This window comes from Manacus candei, unplaced genomic scaffold, assembly GCF_025592945.1.
Source record: "Manacus candei isolate 608988 ecotype Guabito, Panama unplaced genomic scaffold, ASM2559294v1 h1tg000095l, whole genome shotgun sequence".
NCBI lineage: Eukaryota > Metazoa > Chordata > Aves > Passeriformes > Pipridae > Manacus > Manacus candei.
The window spans coordinates 1,434,241-1,458,041 of record NW_026138143.1 but is presented as its reverse complement, the minus strand read 5'-3'; the positions used below and the strand labels follow the sequence as shown (position 1 = coordinate 1,458,041).

General features: G+C 36.9%; 1 protein-coding gene across 4 annotated transcripts in view; it reads right to left on the bottom strand.

Annotated features, from left to right (window-relative positions):
* The window catches only part of CNTNAP2 (contactin associated protein 2), a 1,217,517-nt gene that overhangs the window by 324,487 nt on the left and 869,229 nt on the right, over positions 1 to 23,801 (bottom strand). For all 4 annotated transcript variants that reach the window (XM_051768491.1, XM_051768490.1, XM_051768493.1 and 1 more), the window contains one exon: positions 7,645 to 7,764. In XM_051768491.1, coding sequence (XP_051624451.1) covers positions 7,645 to 7,764 — 120 coding nt within the window. The remainder of the gene's footprint in view (positions 1 to 7,644; positions 7,765 to 23,801) is intronic.

Here is a 23,801-nt window from a genome sequence, read left to right as displayed (position 1 = left end):
TCCATGGGCTTTGTAACCCCAGACAAGGTCGTATCACCACGTCATATCACGAAGACACAGGGGGGTCTTCGTGACGGTCTGGTATCTCCAGGAGACTCAGCTCCTTGCAGGGCTTCTGTGCCCTGTCTCTCAGGCTGCCACCGTGGCAGCAGTGGGAGGGGGGAGCCAAGGTCACCCCCTCTGCATTCCTCTCGGAGCTCTCTAGCTCCTTTCTGCAGTGCATGTCGCACTTCAAGGTTCTTTCAAGTAAGAGTCCATCATCTTCCTCCTTCCAGGAGGTCTCAAAGGAGTTTGGGGGGCTGGTACAGTCTTACCCCCAGAACTCTGTCTCTCAGGCTGCTGGCTCTCTTTTCCTCGGCTCTCCTTCCAGGAGTCCTTTCTCTGGTGCTGCATGTTGCTTCTGCTGCTCCTTCAGTTCAGGTGTTATCTCTCCTGGCTCTCTGCCATCGTTTCTCTGGTCAGTGCCAGCTGCTGCTTTGCGCCCATGGAGAAAACATCTCCCGGCATACTACAGACACTTAGTCCAGCCTAGCACTGTTCCAAGTCTCTGCAGTCCTCTCCCAGCCAGGGGCTGGGAGGCCCCAGAGGGCCCAAGGGGCTCAGAGCCCCTTCCTCGTGGCTCTACAACATGGCCACCTCTCCTCAACAACCAAAAACTACAACCCATCTCTTCCGGTGAGCTTGTGGAATGTTGACATTTTTGCAGGAGCGCCCATTGGGCAGAACTTCAAAACTTCCAGGGGTTTCCACCCCTTGGGGTCTACCACTTTTCTTAGCCTCTGGGGGAAAACAAGATTCAAACCACGACAACATGCAAGGACGACTGGAGAAAATATCTAGAGATATTCCAACAAGATTTAGAATCACATGATTTTAATGTGATTTATTCAAACCCTAAAGTTATGACACCACATTTTTTTAGGACATAGTTTTGTTTAATGAAGTTACCAGGTGTTGATTCACATCTTTTTAAAAAAAAAAAAAAAAAATTATCTTTTTCATATTGTGGTGAGCCCTGAGATTATTAACACCTTCAACTCTGCATAGGGACTGTTTCTATGGCAGTGTATGCTTAAACTCTGAACATTAAAGTAATAAAAACCAATCTCACAATCACATGGCCCTTAAGTATGGTTTTATCAGGCTGTAATGTTCTCCTCTTCCATCCTTTAAAGCCTAACAAACTCAATATGCTGCCACAAAACACAGCAACAAACTATACTCAGTCATCCCTTGCCATCTAGGTAGTGGCTTTAACCTGTCAAACCCCAGTAACTGCCAAGCACAGAAGAACCTAACAACATCACTTTTCAGTGTTAATCCGAGGCAAAACCAAACAGGAAAACGTCCTTGTTTATTTCAGAAGGACTCCAGACAGCAAGCTGCATCTAATCAAGATGAGTCCAGGTAAAGGTTGACAATTACAGTCTGTCAACTGACTGAGGGTGATTGGAAAGTTTGTATCCAGATGGAAAAGCACCCAGGATCACCCTCTTACGAAGTCAGTATGGTGTTCCATAGCACAGGGAAGAAATGCACTAGCCAAATTTGTTGAGATACAGTTAAGTACCACAATGAGCAAGGAAGCCAAATTTGAAATAAATTAAAAATAACAAAAAAAACCCCCCAACTGATTACAAACTAAAATGACGTACCAGTGAAACCTAGAATAAAAAGAACATGCCTTGCAAATAAGAACAGATGAAAAATATAATCAATGAACTAAAACTGAGCTGCAGAATACTTCAGCCAACTTGGCAGGCAAAGATACAAACATAGTCTGTTCTGTCTCCAGGTCTCTCATGGGTCTATTATTTTACTCTGATGCTTGGAGGATGAACTCACCTTAGGAAGAAAGTCTACCATCAGAGTTGCTCCTCTAGACATGATCTCCTGATGCTTCAGTGACTATTATTTTCCTCTTTGTCAGTATTTTCTCTCCTTTCTTTATACAAAGAGTCTACCTTGATAAGTCAACTGCACAAAAACAGTGTCCTAAATGGCTTGATGCTTTTGCCTTTCCATTTTATTCTTTTTCTGTGGTTGTTCCTGCTCGTTTCATCTTCAAGGAAACAAGCTCGGACACTGCAAGAACAACCTCAATTCATTTTAAATATTTGTTCCTCTTTTTACCTCTCAAATGTAATTTTAGTACATTAAGGTCTGACAGACTATTAAAAAGCCTCCAAAACAAAGCTCTACAGTGGATGGAAAAGTTTGTGAGATCTTGTTAGAAAAAAACCCTTTATTTCATATGTAGTAATGAAGCAATTTTTCCTCCTCTGTTTTAGGTAAAGGACTTAAATATTTGTATTGAAAGCTTTCTGCAGTAAGAATAGACCAGGTAAGGTCTATATATTTTTATTTTCATTCAATAACTTAGCATTGTCCAATGGCAAAATTTTGCTTATTGCCTTTAAATGTGTATAAATTCATGCTATTTAAGTTAACAACTAAAGAACATTAAGTTCTTCCTCCATCAAACTAGAGAATATATACTTAAAAAGAGCTTTACTTTTATTTATTGAATTAAATTGCTTAAAATTTTGTTTCACGTCTATTTCTATATATGTATGAATAAAAGTTTTGGTACCTTTGAAGTTCAGTAAATCAGGTCTCAGGCAAGAAGTCTCGTTTGAAAAAACTAATTATACAGATATGTGCAACAGAATTAAACATTTACCACTGTTAGAGCACTTTTCATCGGTTTGTAGTGATGAATGGCACATTTATATTCATGCCATATGTTTCTACATATGTCATAGTACAAAGCACTCCAGTGACCCACTATTTACTGATAGAAGACAGAGAAATCACAGGATACAACAGTTATGGTTGTTTAATGTCTACTCTGAAAGTCATTGCAGTAATTATTACACATTCCATTTCTGTTAAAAAAAAATTGAGAGAGCAGAAACGAAAGAGGAGAGTGGGTAGAAAAGACACCTTGTATGCTTGACCTTAATGAGACAGACTATGAATATGCATAATGATTTCTCAAACTGTTTGAAGATGAGCAGCTTTAGGCAAAAGAATTGTACTAGAAAGGGGACAGGGTAAGTACCACTCAAATGGAGGCATTATGCTTGTAGCTATTTGGATCCTGAAATGAGATAAAAGCTACATCACAGAGGCATAAAGACTTCAGGACCAATAGGAAAAATTAACTGACATACCTTCTGGTAAAATAGAATATGAAACCTTTCAGTTCTACTTTGCATCAGTACTCTAAATGATAAAGCAAAAGAAACAGCAGGCTAATATTTCCCTATACTCAGCATAAAGCCTCAAGCAACCACAGGAGTGCTGATCTGCCTTTCCCACTGACATCCCATATAGCCATTAGGATAAATAACTAAGTCCTTATGGTCCCTCAGCTTATTCCTCACTCTCGACTCTGAAAATTCTTGCAGGACAAATGCACGAGATCTGAATAAATGTACTCATTTGACACCTTTTCCCCATCCTCCATGTACCAAACAGACAAAAAAAGAGAAACGGAAAAAACTGGGAGTAATATCAACTATTTTTTGTGTCTTTCTCAATGGACTGAAACTAAATCTGCCAGAGGAAACTGAATCAGGCTCAGAGATTCAGAAATATCACACTGAGCAAGTGGTGAAGCTGTAATATACTGAAAGTTTACAACTTCTAACAAATACCTTAAAAGAGCAATTCTCTCCACTGCAGCTACGGCTCCAATGTCAATTAAAGAGAAAACAGGAACAGTCAGACTGCATACTAAGATAGGAACCTTCCAACTTTGGAATAACCTGCTTGAATCAGAGTCTAACTTTGCATTGTGGACTAGCCTCTGAAAGAGGGTAAGATCTCAGCCTTAAGATGACAGAGTTTTTAAAGAATTCCCTATTGAATTTAGTCACAAAAGGCTAAATTGAAAAACAGTCTAATGGTTAAAAATTATGCCGCATCACAACATCAAGGAATACTTTTTCCAAAAGTGTATTAATTTGAAAAGTTCAAACTTTCTACTTCTAAACATTTCCAATATTTCTTTTTATTAAACAAAAAGCAAAAAAGCAATTAAAAAACCCCCAAAACTTCGTAAAATTTACATAGTTCCTATAGGTAAGTCTTTGGGAAACTGCTGAACTTCAGCAGCAATGCTCTAGATTTTAAAAGCTGGTTTACTGCACCAGGACTAGATAGTTTGAATGTGATATCTCAAACATGTTCATTCCACTATGAGGATATAAAATGTAAGTTCTTGGTTCATCTTCACTATCAGAACACAGTACTGAGTACAGAGTTTATTTGGAGAAGACAAGGATGAGAATTGGAGGGGGGATCTCCGGGATTTCTTTGAGAATAGACTTGTTTGTAGAGACCGTGAACTGCTCTGTTCATGCACAGTATTTCTATTAACTGCACTATTGAATTGCCAGCACATCTCAGAAAAACCAGAACAATCTTTAGTTACCGCAGCAACATCTATGAAAGGCAGGTCTCATCATGAAACTGAGAGAATGCAAAGCAAGTTGGATATGTATTATGCCCAGAAATATGCCTAGACAGATGTCTACTGCACCATAATTTTCTCTCTCATTTTTTTTTTAATATCTTTTTGGCACATTTGGCTAAGCCAACATCTTCTGACTAGAAACTCTGTAGGTGAAATGCTGATATAAAGATGAAATAATGAAATTCGTGATTCAATATTTGTGATACAATATACTAAAGGGCTAAACACATAATTTCTCAGTATACAATTTCAGTGGCTTTTTGGGATATTGCACTTGCCACAAGAAGGTTTACAGTCAAGAGAGAGTGTAGCTTAGTCTCCAACATTTTGTACTGGTAAATCTATACTTCAGAGAGGGTGAAAGTAGTACATATCTGTTAAGCCACCTTGTTTTGCAAAGACTGATACTAATTTCATAAGTTACCCTAACCTTATGGACTCGTTTTGTCTAGGAATTAAACAAGCTAAATTTTACATTATTTTTTAGTCATTCACCTGAATGAAAGAGGGGATATTTAAAATGTCTATTAGCATTTTGAGTAGTAATTTAAAACAGAGATGTTTGTTTAAAATAGTAGGAGAATAAGTACATTTAGATTTGCCACAGGGTAGAGAGGAAAATACAGTTAAGGATGTCTCTATTAAAATAAAATATCAGTACCCTGCTATATGAAGAAATGTTTTGTTTTGTTTTTTTTTTAATTTAGTATACTCCACATACTATTCAGTATAGTTAAATCTGTATCTTAGTTTCACGGTCATGAAAAAAAGAATTAATTGTAATTCAGCTACTTTAAGTTCTTTTTCAAATATAGTGCTAGTAATACCATAAACCTGCACAAGTTTGATACTAAAATTATTTGAGAATTCTGCTCTTAATCTAATATGCTTTTTGTTATATGAAAAGATATGTATCATTGCTACAGAGTTCTACAGAATTGTGTTATTGATGAAGCAAAGTGAAGTCCTCAAGTAAGATCATTCTGTCCCTTCCCTAGTACACATGTTGCTGATAATACTTTATATAAATTCAGAAAAAGATTTAGGGTGTTGTGAAATTTCTCCTAAAAATGTAGTTCGGCACTGTCCCATCTTCAGTGCCTCAGATGACCACTAATTAAAAGAAAATTAAAGCTATAGCAGTTGCAATGTATAGGCACTACACAGTATGTGCACAGGTGATGAGCTTTATTAAGCTATCTGAGAACAACTCTTGGTTTCAGAAGCAGAGATTAGAATTACTTCTAATCAATTTTCACAAATTTCTTGCAGTCATTGGCATTGTAATGAAGAAATAATTTTAAATAGTTTTAAAATTGCAATAGTTACATGGATATTAGTGCAAAACGCCTTTTTCTCATAGCAAAGAGTTGCTGATGAGAGCAATTCATTTGAAACAGAAAACTGTATTTTTCCACAGTATGTGTCATATGCAAATGAAGGGAAAGAGCACTAAATCATATATCGTAATGTTCATGATCTTGCACTGGTTAGGTAAAGGTCACATTTATGTACTCTGGAAATTTTTGTACACCAGAAATATTAGTAAAATGAAACTATTACTTTTACTTATCTCTTTTTATTTCGCAGTGTTGAATAAGCTACTAGGACCTTCTGTTCTATATTTACATTTATCATGAATGAGCAATACTGTAGCACTGGATGGATGTATTTTTCTGTCCCTGACACTGCTATGGTGGTATATTTCTAATTTACATTCCTACCCTTGAAGAGTAACCAAAAGCTATAGCTCACACTGAACACAGCAGTTCTGAATAGCAGAAATCTCTTAAATAGCAGCAATTCTTGGCATTGTTTCATGCAGTGTCTGCCTGACTAGTTACTGATACAATTCAAGGTGCTACTTAATGATTTAAAAAGCTCTAAATGGTTCAGGATCTAAAAGACTGCCTTTACACCTGTGTCTCAGAACAGATTTGACAGGTTGAACAGTCTCTCCAGTCCAAATAGGATTGACAGCACTTCCAGAGCTTAGATTAGGCTCATTTTAAGGTATGCATTTATTATACAAATACATACATTAATGGCAGCATGAAACAGCAGTATTATCTCCTGGTCTCCAACAGGCTGTGTACCTATAAGCAGTTGATCTGGGGTCTGCTGCATGTGCCATGCATTCCTCCCCGTCTCTCCCATCCGAGCTGGATAAAACCCATCCCACAGGCCCAGGTGTGTCTGGGTTTCTGCCCCCCCAGAAGAGTTGTGGCAGCTTCAGCAATTTTGATCTCTAAAAAGCCAGAGACACTTTCAACTTATGATAGTGTCGTCACCTTCACGTTGCTGATGCTGAAGTCTGAAGACTTCACATGCCACATTTCCGGTGCAAAAAATGAAATTTAAACTTGTTATACAGACATTTGGGGAAAAACAGAGGATATATGTTGTATCAGCTACTCAATATTTTATATCAGAAGAAGTGCTGAGACAACTGTCATGCATTAACAGAACAAAGAAATAATATACTATCACTGAAGAAAATTCCCCCTTATTTTTTAATTATCTTATTTTCCTGTCTTAGCATGGCAATGCAGATGACTAAGACAGGATACTTTCTGTGAGAATGCAAAGCAAGTGTTAAAAGCAGAAAACAATACATACAACAAAATCAAAACAAGTTAATGCAGTTATATAAATATGATCTCCAGAGTTTAACTGGTGTTAGAAGGATGTATCTAGTTTAAAATACAGACAATAAAGAAAACTCAAATGTTTTGTTTCTTTTGTAATTAATTTCTATTCCTTGGTTTTTGTGGTAAGCTGCCTTCTACAGTACCTCATTAACTGCAGACATTACTGAACTCAAATATGTTGATATACAACAGTTTTTGTAAATAGCCATATCTATCTATTTTTTTTAAATGATGAACCACTGAGGATACAAAGACCTATTAAGACTAATTAATAGTTGCAATTCAAAAAGCTTATGAAATGGATTAACTACTGCCTTTCTAAGAGCATACTGAATGATAGCTACAGATTTGATGATCCCTCTCATGGAAAGCTCTTAGCAATTATGTTTTTTTTACAAGAAATATGAATTATGAATAGACTCTTTCTTCCAACTACATTAAAACCAAACCAAACCAAAAACCACACACAAAACCCCCAACCAACTGAATTAGCAAATATAATGCAGTTACCTGTCATGTTGCAGTAAACTTTCAAAGGTCCCAGTGCCCCACTACCATCTGGATCTATCCAGTAGTAATTTGAAGTTTTGCCCAAGTGTTTGTATGCTTCACAAGAGAGTTCATGAATAGCTGGAATGAAATAAAACAAAACACAGCAATAAGGATTTTGATATCCTGGGGAAAAAAATCCATAATGATAATAAATTGACTCTATTTATATATCAAGAACTATACCTTTGAGATTAAAGTCATGTCACTGACATTCAGTGAAAACAAAGTATCTTTTCAAAAAATGCAGCAATGATTAAAAACTCAAGGCATATCATTTCATTTTTTGACATGTGGGAGAAAGCCAGAGTAGGAAGAGAATTCCGACAACTTGGGGGGAGGGAGGAACAACCAAATTCTTTCAAGAGTATATATATTTAAACCATTTTTGAAAATACTTTGGTTCGTAACTTTTTTTATACCCTGGCTTAAGTTTTACATTATAAATGGAGACACTTCTATTGATAAAACATACTTTAGTTTTCTTTCGAGAGAAAAAGCTTACAAGTTCTCTCTCAGTAAATTTTAGAATTTTTCATGTTTTATTACCACTCAGAATAACATTAAGTTTCAAAACTGTAAAACTTCTCATTAATGTAATACCTGTCTCTACACAGCTCTGTAATTATTCTATTACACACCCTTGTAACTAATACTCTGTTCCAGTAAGATCTGAAATTTCACAATATTTACTGGAATAAGTTTAATTGATTTAGCAGAGGGTTTTGTTTCAATTTTTCCTTGAATACTGCTTTCTAGTTCAAGTCATAAAACTGCTTGTCAAATTGTGTTATGATGAATAGCTCAGGCATAATAATAAGCATTGTAGATAGAAGCTTTTCTAGCAATGCCCATATTTTCTTGGAAATGTATGATTATTATAAAGTCACATGAATTAAATATGAATAATTTTATGCATAAGAGAAGTAAAACTGGTCATTTATATATATTGGTGTGTTTATATACATAAAAAACCCTGGTAAATTATATAAATATTTTTTAATCAAATTTTTAAAAGAGGAATGTGTAATTCTGCTCTGTTGTCTAAGGACCAGATGGTAAAGCTTTTTTGTTTGGAATCAATCAATCAGCTGCTAAAAGAAATAAATGTTTGTTTAACCAGACTTCATATCTACTCTAAAAATTCATCTAATTTGTTGGCAATTCTTACAAGCAATCTCCTTGCTAAGACTGGCTTTATTTCAAATGTCCATAAGGACGAGCTGTTTTGCTGGGCTCTGATGATGATGAGTGACTGATCACACACACACACATTTAAAGGCTTCTAACCAACTATCAAGACACAGGAAGTAAAGCCAAATTAAAAAAAAAATCTCAAATTTTGATATTGAATGAACGCAAAGCTAAAGACTGTTACCTGTCTATAAAGATGTCTATCTATAAAGATAATTTCCTTGTCAATGCTACAACAGAAAGAATTTTCTGGATAGTTTTATATGTTCATTACAGGATTTAAAGTCAATTTTGTACATGTAGACAACATTTTAATTCAGTCATTCAATATTCCAAGCCATTTCCCCTTTCTCCACAAACCAAGGCCAAAATATTCTTTCATTATCAAGGAGACTCTGTGTCTGTTTTCAGACACTTCATGTAGATTTCATAAGGAATTCATAACCTATTTTGTTCAGAAATATTTCTCTAACTCTCTACATGCTACCTAAACACAACCATAACATACCAACACTGTCAATGTATAATTGCTGTGACACAAGATGCAAATTTTAACAGACGCATTCCAGGTCAAGTCAAGAAATTGACAAATACTGTTTGTGGTCTTGCAGAAATTTTGTGTTTTCATTTTCAAAACTCTTTCAGAAAACTAGGGGAGCTTTGTCTCTACCTTTATGTGGGACCACATGACATTTTTATCCAAGTTTGCTCCTTTCAAGATGACAGGCCGATCTTTGTACAGAGATACTGCTATAACTCAGAAAACAACATTAAAGTCTGTTATATGGAAGTCAAGCCAAGTTATGCTGTTTAATCAAGCACTCATCCCTACTGAATATTTTTATAGAAAATTAAAGGGTTTAGATACAACACCATTCTTTCTGTTCTTCTGGAATGGAAAAAATAGAAAGTGTTACATAGGTAATATTTAGTTCCACAGCACAGAACAAGCTGCTTTTGAATGTCAGGTTTTCTTAAACTTCAATATTATGTTGAATACCAAATAACAGAAACTAAGATTGCTCTTCAAATGAAAACAAAAGAATAGGATATTCTAAATAAATTCAACTTGTGAAAAGCATTCTTATAAGTGTGTGATAGGTTTCTGGGAAGTGTTGTTCATATGTGTAGAATCATAGAATTATTAAGTTTGGAAAAGACCTTCAAGATCATTTTGTCCAACCATCAACCTACTGCCACTGTCATGTTCTTTACCAAGCCATGTCCTCAAGTGCCATATCCACACATTTTTTGAATGCTCTCAGGGATGATGACCCCGCTCCCTCCTGGGGAAGTCTGTTCCTGTGAATCTAAAGCTCCCCTGGTGGAACTTGAGGCCATTTTTGTAGTTGCATTAATACTTTAAAAAGGGGAATAAACAAAAATGAAAGGGTAAGTTCTAACTCAATGAACAGGAACAAATTACTTCACAGGGAGTACAGGAACAAAATAAAGGGATAAGTGAATTTCATATACTGACAAAATAACTGATAATTAAGATACAATAGGACACAGCAGTTCATATTCGGGTGTGAGAAGACACCTGATGTCAGAAAGAGATCTTATTGTTGACTATGGATGGCTGGTGAGGCTGCATCTCAAGTACTATGTCCAGTTCTGGGCCCCTCAATTTAGGAAGGATATTGAGGTGCTGGAGCGTGTCCAGAGAAAGACAGTGAGGCTGTTGAAGGGTCTGGAGCACAAATTCTGTGAGGAGAGGCTAAGAGAGCTAGGGTTGTTTAGCCTGGAGAGGAGGAGGTTCAGGGGAGACCTTATCACTCTACAACTACCTGAAGGGAGGTTGTAGCCAGGTGGGGGTTGGTCTGTTCTCCCAGGCAACTAGTGACAGGACAAGAGGAAACATTCTTAAGCTTCACCAGTGGAGGTTTAAGTTGGACATTAGGAAAAAGTTCTCCACAAAAAGAGGGGTCGGCCGCTGGAATGGGCTGCCCAGGAAGGAGATGGAGTCACTGTCCCTGGAGGTGTTTAAGAAAAGACTGGATGTGGCACTTAGTGCCATGCTCTAGTTGACAAGGTGGTGATAGGTCAGAGGTTGGATTCAATGATCTCAGAGATCTTTTCCAATCTAGTTAATTCTGTGATCTGTGAAGATGATGTAGAAAGGAAGACAGCACAGGATCACCTTATAATTCACTACTTGTTTTTTAAAATTCTACACAAAAAGGCCAGTAATGTATAAGACAGAAGGAAAATAGGTAAAAATAGAAGTTGAGAAACTCAGAGAAAACCTAGAATAGATGAAAGGACAAACATTTAAGGAACATTGTTTTGGAAGTGACACAAATACACTAAAACACAGAAGAAAATAAAAACAGAATACAAAGAAGAGAACATGGTAGAATTGAAACGGCCTAAATGAGAAAACTGATTAAAATTACAATTAAAGAAGCAAAAAAATTAACAGAGCCAAGAAAAGACAAGTAAGCAAAATACAAGATTTGGATATAAAAGTATACAGTGTTCACGTGCAAATATGTAGAAATAATTGCATACAACTACATACAGAGAAGGCAGAGGGAGAGAGAGAAGGGCTTTTTAGTACTGCTTTCTTTGATTTCTTCTGGAAAATGGGAAAGAAAAACAAATAAACAACCCCCCTCAGCATAAACAAACAAATGAACAAAAAATCCCAGCACCTGAGGACACAAGGGCGATAGATTTTTGCTTTTCAAGGTAGTAGAAGTAAAATGCCAAAAATATGTATTTGCCTTTTTGTAGTTGGTCCAAACACACAGCATATGTATTCCTAAGAGACCTCAGAATAGTATTAAACCTCAAAATCTTCCAAGCTGAAGGTAAAACTCACATGCACCCTGGTGTCCAGATAAGCCATTTCTAGCTTAATAAATCCAATTATAGGTTTGTTAGGGTTTTTTTAATGTTACTTATATTCTTTTTGAGGAGAATAGGGGGAAACCTCCCCACACTACAAACAGCTTCTTCACTCTTAACTTCACATGCTTTCTTATTGCATCAAAAACTGTCTACAAGCCACAAGAGGTGAAAACCTGATTAGAACAGTGATGCAAGGTCTTAGAGTCAGGAATAAAGTATGTACAGAAAGAATCAAAAACAGAAACAAAAGAGCACCAAAAAAATCCAATAGTCCTTTTAAAGTTTAATCACCTGAATAATACAGATCAAACTGAGACCACCAAATCCATTTCACGATAAAATTTGAAAGGGTTGTCTCTGTTTTAACATGAAGTTTAAAAGTTTAAAAAACCAAAAGAAAACCATTAAAAAAATAATCTCACCAAAACTTTTGGTGTGAAACATCAAGCTTCTTTAGATTTCTTAGTCTAGGCAGAAACTCAAGGGTTGGACTTGGTGATCTCAGAAGTCCTTTCCAACCAGGCTGATTCTATGATTCTCTGAATTAAATAATAGTAAAAGTGACAAAAATAGGCAGTGCATCAGATCCACAAAGTCCAGCTATGTCTCTTCAGTACTTTCAACTTAGAAAATACCAAAAGCTAAATAGACTGTGAGGTGCTTGGATTTATGTCACTTAAGCTGGTTACAACTCTTGAGCCCCAAATGGGCTGAAAGCACAAACATACAAGGAAGGGGGAAAAAACCCTCAAGCTTACTCAAGAAATAGCTGTACACTGAAATGGCATATACGTAGTTTATTTTAAAGAATAAAATAAGATCTGTTGCTTTATTAAAACATATATTCTGAAAATCAATTGAAAAATGGAAAATCTTAAAAAATTAGTTTTGATGCGTGAATACGTGCACACTAAGTTTTTGCCCTATCAGCAGAAGTTTCTCTCTGTGCAGTACCTTAACGACAAACCTATACCCACCTCTTATCCATTCCAATGCTACCTGGCGGAGAAATGGGATCTTTCACAATTTTTTTTAAATAGGTTAAGAGAACTAGGTATCTCACCATGACTCAAAGCAAGCTATATATGAAAATGAAACCCCTTTTGTATTCTGACAGAAAGAATACTTGAAGCTGCTGGTTTTCTCTACTACCTCATGTTTATTATAAAAGTTTTTTTAAAAGCTTCACAAAAAGCCAATATGATGAAACACTACTTCAATGTTCTTGTTATTCGGTAGGACTATGGTTGCAATCGTCAGCACCAAACCTGTCTGCCAGTTTTTTAAAGTCTGAGTATAAAAATTCTGTAATTTGGAACTCATCCTTGCTATGCCTAAAAATAGGAAAATTAAAATAAAGTCAAATTTCAGTTTCCAGTTTTAGTTAACTTAGAATAAGAACGTGTTGTTAAAGTCAGCCAAAACCAAGTGTGAAGAAATATCTACTTTTACATCTCACACTGTGAGAGGTAACCCTTTCAGATATGACTTCAAGGTGGAAGCATTGCTAGAAATTCATACTGTATAGATGCACTCTCTCAAAAATGTTCTGCATTGCAAACTAGTTTCTTTTGTTTGCAATAATATAATTATTGTACTTATCCTTCATATAAAAAAATAGCTGAAAGTTTAACTAAATCTTTACTTACTAGCAGAACCATAACTTAATATGATATTGATTATAATGAGTTTTAAATGTAAATATCTTTTACCAAGTTCCAAAATGTTAGGGGTGCCTTTGTTCATTTGCTGTTGCAAAAGCAAATGCAGTTGGAAGCGTCTACCTTTTTAGGCTGTCAGTTTACAGAAGGTCCTAACACCTTCAGCTAGGAGAGATGAAATCTAAAGTTAATTGTAAATCAAAAACCAAGGAGAATCACCCTCATCAGTCAAATGGTGACAGAAGGAAGAAACTGAAACTGAAGATGAAACCATCACCATTCTGATACAGAACTCCACATGTATCTAAAATTCTTTGAGCAATTTCAACACAATTCAATTTCTTTCTAGGTGTACGCACATTCATCTGAAAAGGAGTTCCGACATGTTAAAGACATCAAATGCAATCTGATCCTGTACAAAAGGATTCTGAGGTAACCAAGACTTCTGTTTTGGGATTTTTTTCCTTGCTATTTTTGTCTGCTACACAATAATACAATAAAACACCTGGTCTAGCTTCTGTATACCACCAAAGAGCCCTTTCCAAAAGTCCTTCTTGATTTAAAAGTATCTTCAAAATGTTTGCTAAAATAACACCCTTCCCTAAGCAAAACTAGGTGATAAGGAGGAATAAACATAAAATCCTAACTAGACAAAACTTCTTACAACATCGTTTAGTTTTTCAAACTAAATTTGATGGACTCTTAGAGAGAGCAATTTCTGCACACCCAGAAGGTGGATATCCAGCCAAGAGTTGTTCACCACAAGCTGCACCATTAAATTACAGATACTTGCAGGTAGGATGACCCTGTAGAATAAGGATACCTTAATAAGAAAAAACACAGGAAGCAGAACTTTAAGTAAAATATAAGGCTCTAGTAAGACCTTCAAGGCTCCTGGCCTTCACAACTCAGGAAGCAGCCAGCCGTGGCTGCTCATGTTGACATCCCAGAGCAGTAGGAAGATGCCAGGACACTTGGTTGGCTGCAATACTGAGTTTCTGTGCCCAGTCTATGAGCACTTGGAAACTGCACCTGAACATGTCAGCAACTGCGGTGAAGTTCACATCCAGGAAGTAAACTGAGTTTCTCAGTGAGCTACAGCTTTATGCACATCCTAAACATGATTTGCACATAAAAAGATTAATTTCAAGATTTAAAGTAACTTTAGGAAATTTTGTTTTTGTTGGTTTGTGGGTTTTGTTTGTTTGTTTCTGTTTGTTTGTTTCTCTTAGTTTGGTTTGTTTTTGTTTGTTTGTTTGTTTGTTTGTTTTGTTTTGGAAATTGATCTACTGTGATGCTAAAGAATTCCAGAAATTTCTTTCTGAAGAACTACAACAATTCTAGATTCAGTCACAGTGCATTTATTTACAACCAAATTACTTCCATCCAGGTAAAAACCAAGGAATAATGAAGTGTCCAAAAGTGACATACCCTTGCCAATGCAATATCACCTCAAAATTAAAGACAATGGAAAACAGAAAACCTGCATCTCCTGGCTTCACATATAACTGAAAATTCAAGTAAATTAAAACCTCTAAACTCCTGACAGTACTGCTTACAATTTGTATGTTCATGTTGCATCTGTAAAAATATTAATTTTCTTCTGCTTTTGAAAAAATGTTGCCATACATGAACAGCTATTCAGCAAAAATGCAATTTTCACACATAAATGTCATCAAGCAATTGGAAAATTTCACTCTAAATAAGAGAACTGGAGAAAATGGGAAGATACCATGAACAAGTCCACCAAATCACAGCTGTATTTGACAGGGCATATGCATAATTTTTCCAGTGGCAGTAAAACCAAGATCAAGCACTATTTCTCAGCCATGACTAGGTTACCTCCACAGCTGGAAGTTGAACTGAGGCACTGTAATCCCAAGAGCACAAACAAGAACAATCCCTGGCATGTTCTCATACTGTCACAGTGAAACTGAGATTCATTTGTTTTTTCTGGGTTACGATCATTGTAGGGGCACTTGGTTTACTCTCATAGTTAGCTAGGAAAAACACATGAATATTAGGAGCTCAAAGCTTCATCCTTTCACTGTCACCATGTGAGATTAATAACAATCTTTCATATACCATACAACTGTTTTACTCATGACAGTCCAAATATAAGTTAACTTAAAGCTTAAGGGTTGAATTCTGTTACTCTCAGCATCACATTAAATAAATACTCCATTATTTGACAAGATGTTGTGGGAAAAGGTAGTTCAATTCCTCAAATTATATTTGAAGCAGTAAGTGCTGAGACAAAAAGCAGAATCTTTTTCATGATCGTAATTAGTATAACAACAGAATCACATGGCTGTGATGAATCTCAAAGACAATCTAATCTACCTCCCAAAAAGGCTAAATTACATCCATGTATCATTTCTGACATGCTCCTGTTCAAAATTATGTAAATTCCTCAACACATCAAGGCAGCCTAGAGCTCCACCAGCCCTCCAGCATCAGCATTTCTCCCACTTTCTACAGTGTGAAGCTGCTTTGATGCAATTTAAACTCATAATTTCTCTTTCTATCCACCATTAATTTGGAGAATAATTTACACCCCTCCTCCTTGCAGCTATCTTTTGTCTATTTGCTGACATGAATCTCACTTCTATGTTAAAAAGGCAAAGTTTGTTAATTTTGACCACTGGTTGTGTTTTCTAGGTGCTCAATTCTTCTTCTTTCTCTGCTCTGGGTTGTCCAATTTTCATGAAGTCCAGCACATGAAAGTGGACAATGTCCAGAACAGTGGGATTAATTTGCACATTCCACAAGTTATACTTCTGTTAATTCATTCCCAAATAATGTTTTCTTTATTCACAGAATCATAAGCTATGAACTACAAGGTAAATAAGCCATCCAAAAATCCCACTTCTACAAAACTGAATTTAAAAAAAAACCCCAACAAAACAACAGAAAACCCCCCAAAAACAAAACATGCAAAACTAAACCAGCAGTTTTCCTCAACCATTATTTCTACAATTCGTTAACAACTCCTAAACATAGTCATTCCTTTGCACCTCAAAATCCTTAAAATAGCTTCCAAAAGGAAATACGTTGTTATGTTTTATATATATACAAATAATAGTATACATATAATATGATTTACTTATAAGTCATGTACTATATAAATGAAAAAATACTATAAAAACAGACACTTTTTTTAATTAGTTGGGAAGATAAACCAACAGAAAGAAATTCAGTACTTTATGGCTGGACTAGTGTTCATTTCAGTCCATGGTTGCACTGGTTGTCATGCCACTAAAACTTTATAACAACAAAACTCCTTTGTAACTGAGCATAAGCCTTCTTCCCACTGCCATTGGTCTAAGCTTCAGCCTTCTGAAAGCTCCTATATCTGCCTCATACTTTCCCTCTGCCTTCTACTGTGAGCTAATTAACTTATAAAGGGTTCTCATCATTAGTGCACTATTCAAGTACACCCTGCAGAAACAGAGAGAAAATGATAAAGGAGTAAAAATAAAAATACTGTTATATGGAAATGTGGCAAATCTGTGTCAAGTTGACTCTAGGCTCATTTGTGTCAGTGATAAACATGACAATTATCATTGTGGTAACAAAGGGAACAAAGCAGAGGCTTTGCCATCAGAATGAGAAAGAGAGCATGAGTTTATTTGCCACTGGGATAATAAAGAAAATTACTGGTTTAGGGGTGAAAACTACAATTTGAGTTACCACATAGTAGTGCAACCTGGAATTTGCTACAAATACAGATAAAAACATCCAATTTATGGAAAAACCAAAGGTGCTTCTATTTCTCTCTCAACTTTGTTCTTTGCTTTGGGCTGGGAGAGGGAGGCGGGGAGGGCAAAGAGAGATTAATTTAAACCTAAATGGCCGATCCAAAATGGATTTTTAAACAAATTTACAGTGATTTTAAATTAGGAGCCATAGATTAGGCAATTAGCATGCTTGTAACAGTGTCAGCCTACAGACTTCACAAGAAAGAAGTATAATTAGACACCAATTTTTAACAAGGTGCTTTTGTGAATTAAGTCGTTCAAGGGTATATAAACACACAAAAAACAAAAAGAAAAAAAACCAACCAAAAATACCTGCCCTACATTCTAGCATTTTTCTTTGTAACTGAAATAAACATCGTTCAGGATTAAAAGAGAGAACTTCAAGTCATGTCAAACATCTCCATGTAAGGCACACTCTCATTTTAAATCTGGATAGTGTTACACATTTGTGTAGCTGTAATTCATTACTGGGCCCTGCATCTGAGAAGGGTAGATTGTCAAAGAAACTCATAGATATTCACCATGCTTTGTTGGTCTTCCATGAGGCCCAGCCACAGAAAGCTTCAGAGCTGCCTGGAGTTCATTTGAGCCTTGCCCAGTTGGGAGGCAACAGGAACACTGTCAATATCATCTTGTCCCCTTCTTCCCTCCTATCCCTCTCTTCCATGCAAAAGGCTTCAAGGCTGGTATAAAAACTAATTCTGAAAAATCCATACCCTGAAAGAAAAGTGTGATTTCTACTCCAATTCCCACTTTGTGTTGCTAGGGCAATGGAAAGGAGAAGAGACAAGGTACAGGCCTGGATTTACAGTTTCCCAGCTGTGTAATACAAATCGTTGGTTATTCTCTACAGTGCACAGAGGTTCTGAAAACCTCAGAAAATGATACAAAGGCCAAAGTAGGGGAGATAATTCCGGTAAATTTAGGTCAATGTTACAGAATATCAGGAATCTTATTTTAATACAAGATATCTGTAAGTGGCTACAAATAGCAAAGATAAAGAATCAGCCAAAGTATTTTCCCTCATCAAGTTTATGCTGGTTCTTCCCTGCCTTGGATATAACAGCATTTGATCTGAACTTCCTAATCAGTGTTAAATAACGCTCAACTGCACATGGAGATATCCTCTCTACATAGCTTTAAAAGAGACTATAATGTCAGTTTTTGTTTATTCATGAATATTAGTATTCCCAAAATGCATTACTTCCAAGTTCATTTATAGGACTGTAATTAAGTTTTCTTTTTACCAGCCTCAACAGTTGTAATTGTCATCATTTCCTGCCCCTTTCCCTCCTTTTCCCCACCCCAGATCCCTAAGTATTTTTGTATCTGATCTTCTGATAACCAGCAATCCTGTGAAGGTAAATATGGTACGTTTCTAGGCTATACTTCCTGAATACAAGATTTACTTGAGTAAAACTTCAGGGTATTGGAAAAACAAAACAAAACAAAGCAGAACCAATAACTGGTGAAATAATATTAGAGTTTTTAAAATCTCATATTAAAAGCTTATGTGTGAAAAAACCCCAAACAACTAAACCACAACAACAAACAGTAGTTTACTTACAAAAACATTGCTATACACACAGACTGACAGACACCTAACTAAATAGTGGGTTTTCCAGAGAAGCTGAGCACTTATTTCCACCAATAGAAAAGAACTGAAACATTATGAAAACAAATGCTCATATCAGCATTTACATTATCTCAATCAAAATGTCCTCTATCAACATGACACCAATTCAGAACCAATGCATCATGTTTGTCATTTCCATTAATCACTAAGCAACTTGCAATGCCAACAATTTTAACTGACATAAAAATATCAACAGAAACATCTGCTCCATGTCCCCTTTTTTCATGCTTTCTCTCCAGCGCTTTCAATTGGTAATGACTGTGTCCTGGCAACTTACTGGAAATAATTTTCACATCTTTTTCAGATAATGGATGAGCTGTGAAATTAGTAAGATGTTAGATGGGTACCTTTGAGGTTGCCCTGGTTGGCACACACTCTCTTTTGTAGCTATCTGTTTCAATAGGAGCATTGTAGAGTATTAATTTAGACTCTTTACTGAGGGAATGAGAATATGGAGAAAGTGCCAGTTTCTCTGGAAAAACACCCATCTGCACACCTACAAAGGAGTTCAGAGAACAAATGGCAGAAGAGAAGCCCAAATAATACCCTGTCAGGTTGCTCCCAGGTCCACCACAGGAGCTATCAGCCCGTTAAAGGCCCATCTGTCCAAGCCCAGAGAGGGCCCAAATCAAGGATACAAACAACCTGTCTGAGGCACAGCCTCAGCTCCAGTGTCTCGGCATGGAGCCCATCATCATGAGTCATTGGTAACAGCTCTCCCCAACACCTTTCAGACTAAAGGGGTTGCTACCTTGGAGTGGAATTAGCACAGAATCACAAAATATGTTGAGTTGGAAAGGACCCAAAAGGATTGAGTCCAACCCTTAACCTTGCATAGGGCCATCCCCAAGAGTCACACCATGTGCCTTGCATATCGTTCAAACTTTTCTTGAACTCTGCCAGACTTCGTGCTGTGACCACTTCCCTGGGGAGCCTGTTCCAGCACCCAACCACCCTCTGGGTGAAGAACCTTTTTCTTATATTTAACCTAAACTTCCCTTGACACAATTTCAAGCCATTCCCTTTGGTCCTGTCACTGGTCACAACAGAGAAGAGATCAGCGTCTGCCTCTTCTCTTTCCCTCACAAGGAAGTTGTAACTGCAATGAGGTCTCCCCTCAGTCTCCTCTTCTCCAGGCTGAACAGACCAAGTGACCTCAGCTGCTCCTCATACAGCTTCCCCTCAAGGCCCTTCACCATCTTCGTGGCCCTCCTCTGGACACTCTCTAACAGCTTAATATCTTGTATCGTGGTGCCCAAACTGCACACAATATTCAAGGTGAGGTCACCCCAGTGAAGAGCAGAGTGGGACAGTCCCCTCCCTTGCCCAGCTGGAGATGCTTTGCCTGATGCCCCCAGGACATGGTTGGCCCTCCTGGCTGCCAGGGCACTGCTGAGTCATATTCAACTTGCTGTTGACCAGGACCCTCACATCCCTTTCTACTGTGCTGCTTTCCAGTATCTCATTCCCCAGTCTATACGTACATCTAGGGTTGCACCATCCCAGGTGCAGAATCTGGCACTTTCACTTGTTGAACTTCATGTGGTTGGTGATTGCCCAGCATGGAAAATATAGCTCAGAATTGCACGGGGCTTATAGGATATTTAGGGATGAAACTAAAGGCAGAAAAACAGTGTTAGGCGATTTGGAGGAGAGAAAAAAGTGGAAAAAAAAAGGGTAAGCGTAAATGTAAATGGCGATCTGGTCAGTATGCTTGTCTGGTTGTATCCTGCATCTGATCAGCACAGTCTATCCTGCTTTCTTATTAAATTCCTCTCTATATCCCCCTGGGCAAGGGGGTCCTGTGTGCATATGTGTGAGTATGCAGGTGTGGATGACAGCAGGTGGAGTCAGATCACAGGCTGGAGGGCCACTCTGTCCATGGTGCCAGCCACTGGAGCAAGTGCAGGTGTGACAGTGTGTGATGGCTAGCAAAGGACAAGCTGTACTAGCCAGCAAGCAGGTGAGGTGGCCTAGGAGCAAGCAGGGATGAACAGTTCTCTAAGGATCATCTTCAGAGGTGAGAGCACTTGGGTGTTCCTAAGGGAGGGTTGTCTGTGGGGATCTGGAACAACCTGACCACCTCTGAATGTGTGTGCATAAAATGGCCGGTACCAGTAACTAGAGTGGAACTACTGCCCCAGAGGTTGTACGTCCAGGTGACAAAAAAAATGGGGAAACTGGGATCAAAGAGTGCTACTGAGCAGACTGAGAGCCTGAGCCCTGCTGTGGGGTGGATCCACTACGTACATATGTACATATACTCATTCTAGTGGGCTTTGATCCTCCTTAGCCAGATTGGGAAGCAGGGTGAGGCCACTGGTGCTGTCCATGTTTGTGTGAGTGCACAAGATGTCTGTAATCTGTAGAACTGGCCATGTGTGTTTTATGCACACATGACTGCTGGGAATACATCTTTAGTTGGATCTGGTCTGTCATTATATGTTTTTCTTCTAGCAGAAAGTATTGCACAGCATATGCTTTTCAAGAAGCATATTAGGTCAGAATGTACGATTTATCTCCTGTAGTCATTTCTCCTATGGTTGCAATTAACTCTTTACAGAGCCCTTATTCTCTGGGCTTTACTCAGCTACACTGATATTCAGCACATCTCCCTTCTCTGTGATCAGTAACATTCTGCTTGACAAGCAGTTCAAGTGATCAAGACCAGCTCCCAGCTTCTGCGCAGTAGAGCTTTCTAACCTGTAAAATGTGTCTGATGATGGCCATTCAAGTTGCTGGAAGAAAACAAAGACTAAGTGAAGAGGAAAATAATCAGAGCAGATGACTAGAGAAAGAATTATGAAAGGAGGAAACAAACTTTTGAAGTTGATAGGAAACCACAAAGACATTGAGAAACATTAATATGGGGGAAACAGAAGAGGGCTTGAAAGGGAGAGGCATAGTCAAGGTTTTCAGAAAGGCAAAACCAAGTTCTTGTAGCTCAGTTAACCCAAGCATCAGTCTGAGAAATTCAGCAATATTTGTAGTGCTCTGAAATAACAGTGGCAGATATAAAGAAAAAAAAATAGTGGCAAACAGCACATTATGTTTTCCTCTCTGTTTTAGAGCATCTACAAATGCCTTCTGAACCTAAAAGTATACTGAAAACATCATATAAAATACAACAACCACAGTTACAAGAAAATTGAAGGTTTTCTTCACAAGTGATTAGGTCATTAGGGAAGCTGGATGTGGTAAATGAGCTGACATAAAAGCTACATAGGGATACATGGGCTTAAAAATTTGCAAGATTAGAATTAAAGACTGTATGCTTCAGGTAAAATAAAATTAATAATGTTAGATATAAAGCTAAGTACTTACGCACATTTAAGTTGTATAGTTAAGACTTTTACTGAGAAAATGAGAAACTACAAACTACCTCAGCATGTTTCAGTATTTCTACTAATATTAACACGAACTTTATTTATGAAACAGTAGCATTTTCCATGTTTTCATAAACTTAGTTGAAAGTAAACATAGATAGAAGATTCCTCAGGCTTCTGTAAAATATTTAGAGTTCAACTAACCTGTTATTACTTCTGCTGAAAGACTTGTCAAGCCAAGATAATTATCGGCTATCCTTCCTAAGGTAAAATTTTAAAGCAATAGTTATGAAGCATGACTGATACCAAGCACCTACTTTTGCCAACAGATTTTTGTCCTAAAACTTTCCCTCCTTTACCTCTCATTTAAATTACAGCATATTAAGAAGGAAAATAAAACTCAAAACCCCACCAGACTTAAACTACAAAAAACCACCACAGCTCTTGCCTTTGAATGAAAAGGATCAATGTGGACAAGTGATTCTTAAGGAAGACATGTACAGCTGCCATAAATCTACTGAAAAAATATTATGATATTAGAGAAAGGTAGTGTGCATAAATAGGAATCAAGCTGTATCAAAAACTCCACAACCTGAAATATATATAATCCAAAGAGAAGTGTCATAAGAAGACTGACAATAATTATTCTCTATGCTTATTTACTGTGAGACCCATACACTTAAGGTTATAAAGATAAGTATTGTTATACTAGGTATTAAGGCAAATTATATACAAAACACCAGAAGTATCTCAGGGTTTCACTCCATTTAGTAAAAAAATTTCTCAGTCCACAGTCCTATCTGATTGACTATATGGCCTTCAACACATGGTAAAATTCATCACAAATGTAGAATTTATGAAATCTTTCTGCTCTAGGTGATGTACATGGGAATGCTACAAACCCTGGATAATGTCTGGTTATCCATTGGTACATAGTGTCTTTTAATGGCAAGTATAATTAAACTCAGTATATGTTCCCCTATTTTGAATTTTTAGAAAAAAAAATTAAAAAAAATTACACGTGGACAGATAAAAATATGTCTGCATATATATCTAAAGAAGTTCTCATTACTTCAACTATGTTACTTCTTTAGCAGTTGATATTTGCATTAACTTCATTCTCTCACATCTGAGGAAACTACGATTATAGTGACTTCAAAACATGGTTTTTCTGTCTAATGGCTGCCAACAGGATTTTAATATCAGTACTTTAAAAAAAAAACTTTAATTGCACAGAAGCATTAACAGTGAAGTCTGCAATATGTTAGATTGTCTTAATGGAAAAGTTTAAGACAAAGCTAATTAATTTTGAAGTCTTTATATGCGGAATTCTTTTCAGGTTAAGATTAATTCTGGCTTTGATTTTATGGCATACATGAGCTGCTTTAAAGTTATCTATTGTTAATTACATGTTCTCTTTTAACTGTCCCCTGGAAACAATATTTCATTGTGCTTTCTGAACAACATTAGAGAATGGTTACAGTAACCTGCAAAAAACTCAGCTAATACTCATTTTTCCAAACACAGGATGCAATTCAGGCATGTTGCTTGGTTAGTTTTGAAATATTTAGCTAGGTCATTGAATTAAGGGAATGAAAATGCTCTGAGTTATATCCTGACTTCATACTGTTCTTCCACTGGACCTCACCTAGTAGAAATTAGCTTAAGAACTCATGACACTTGA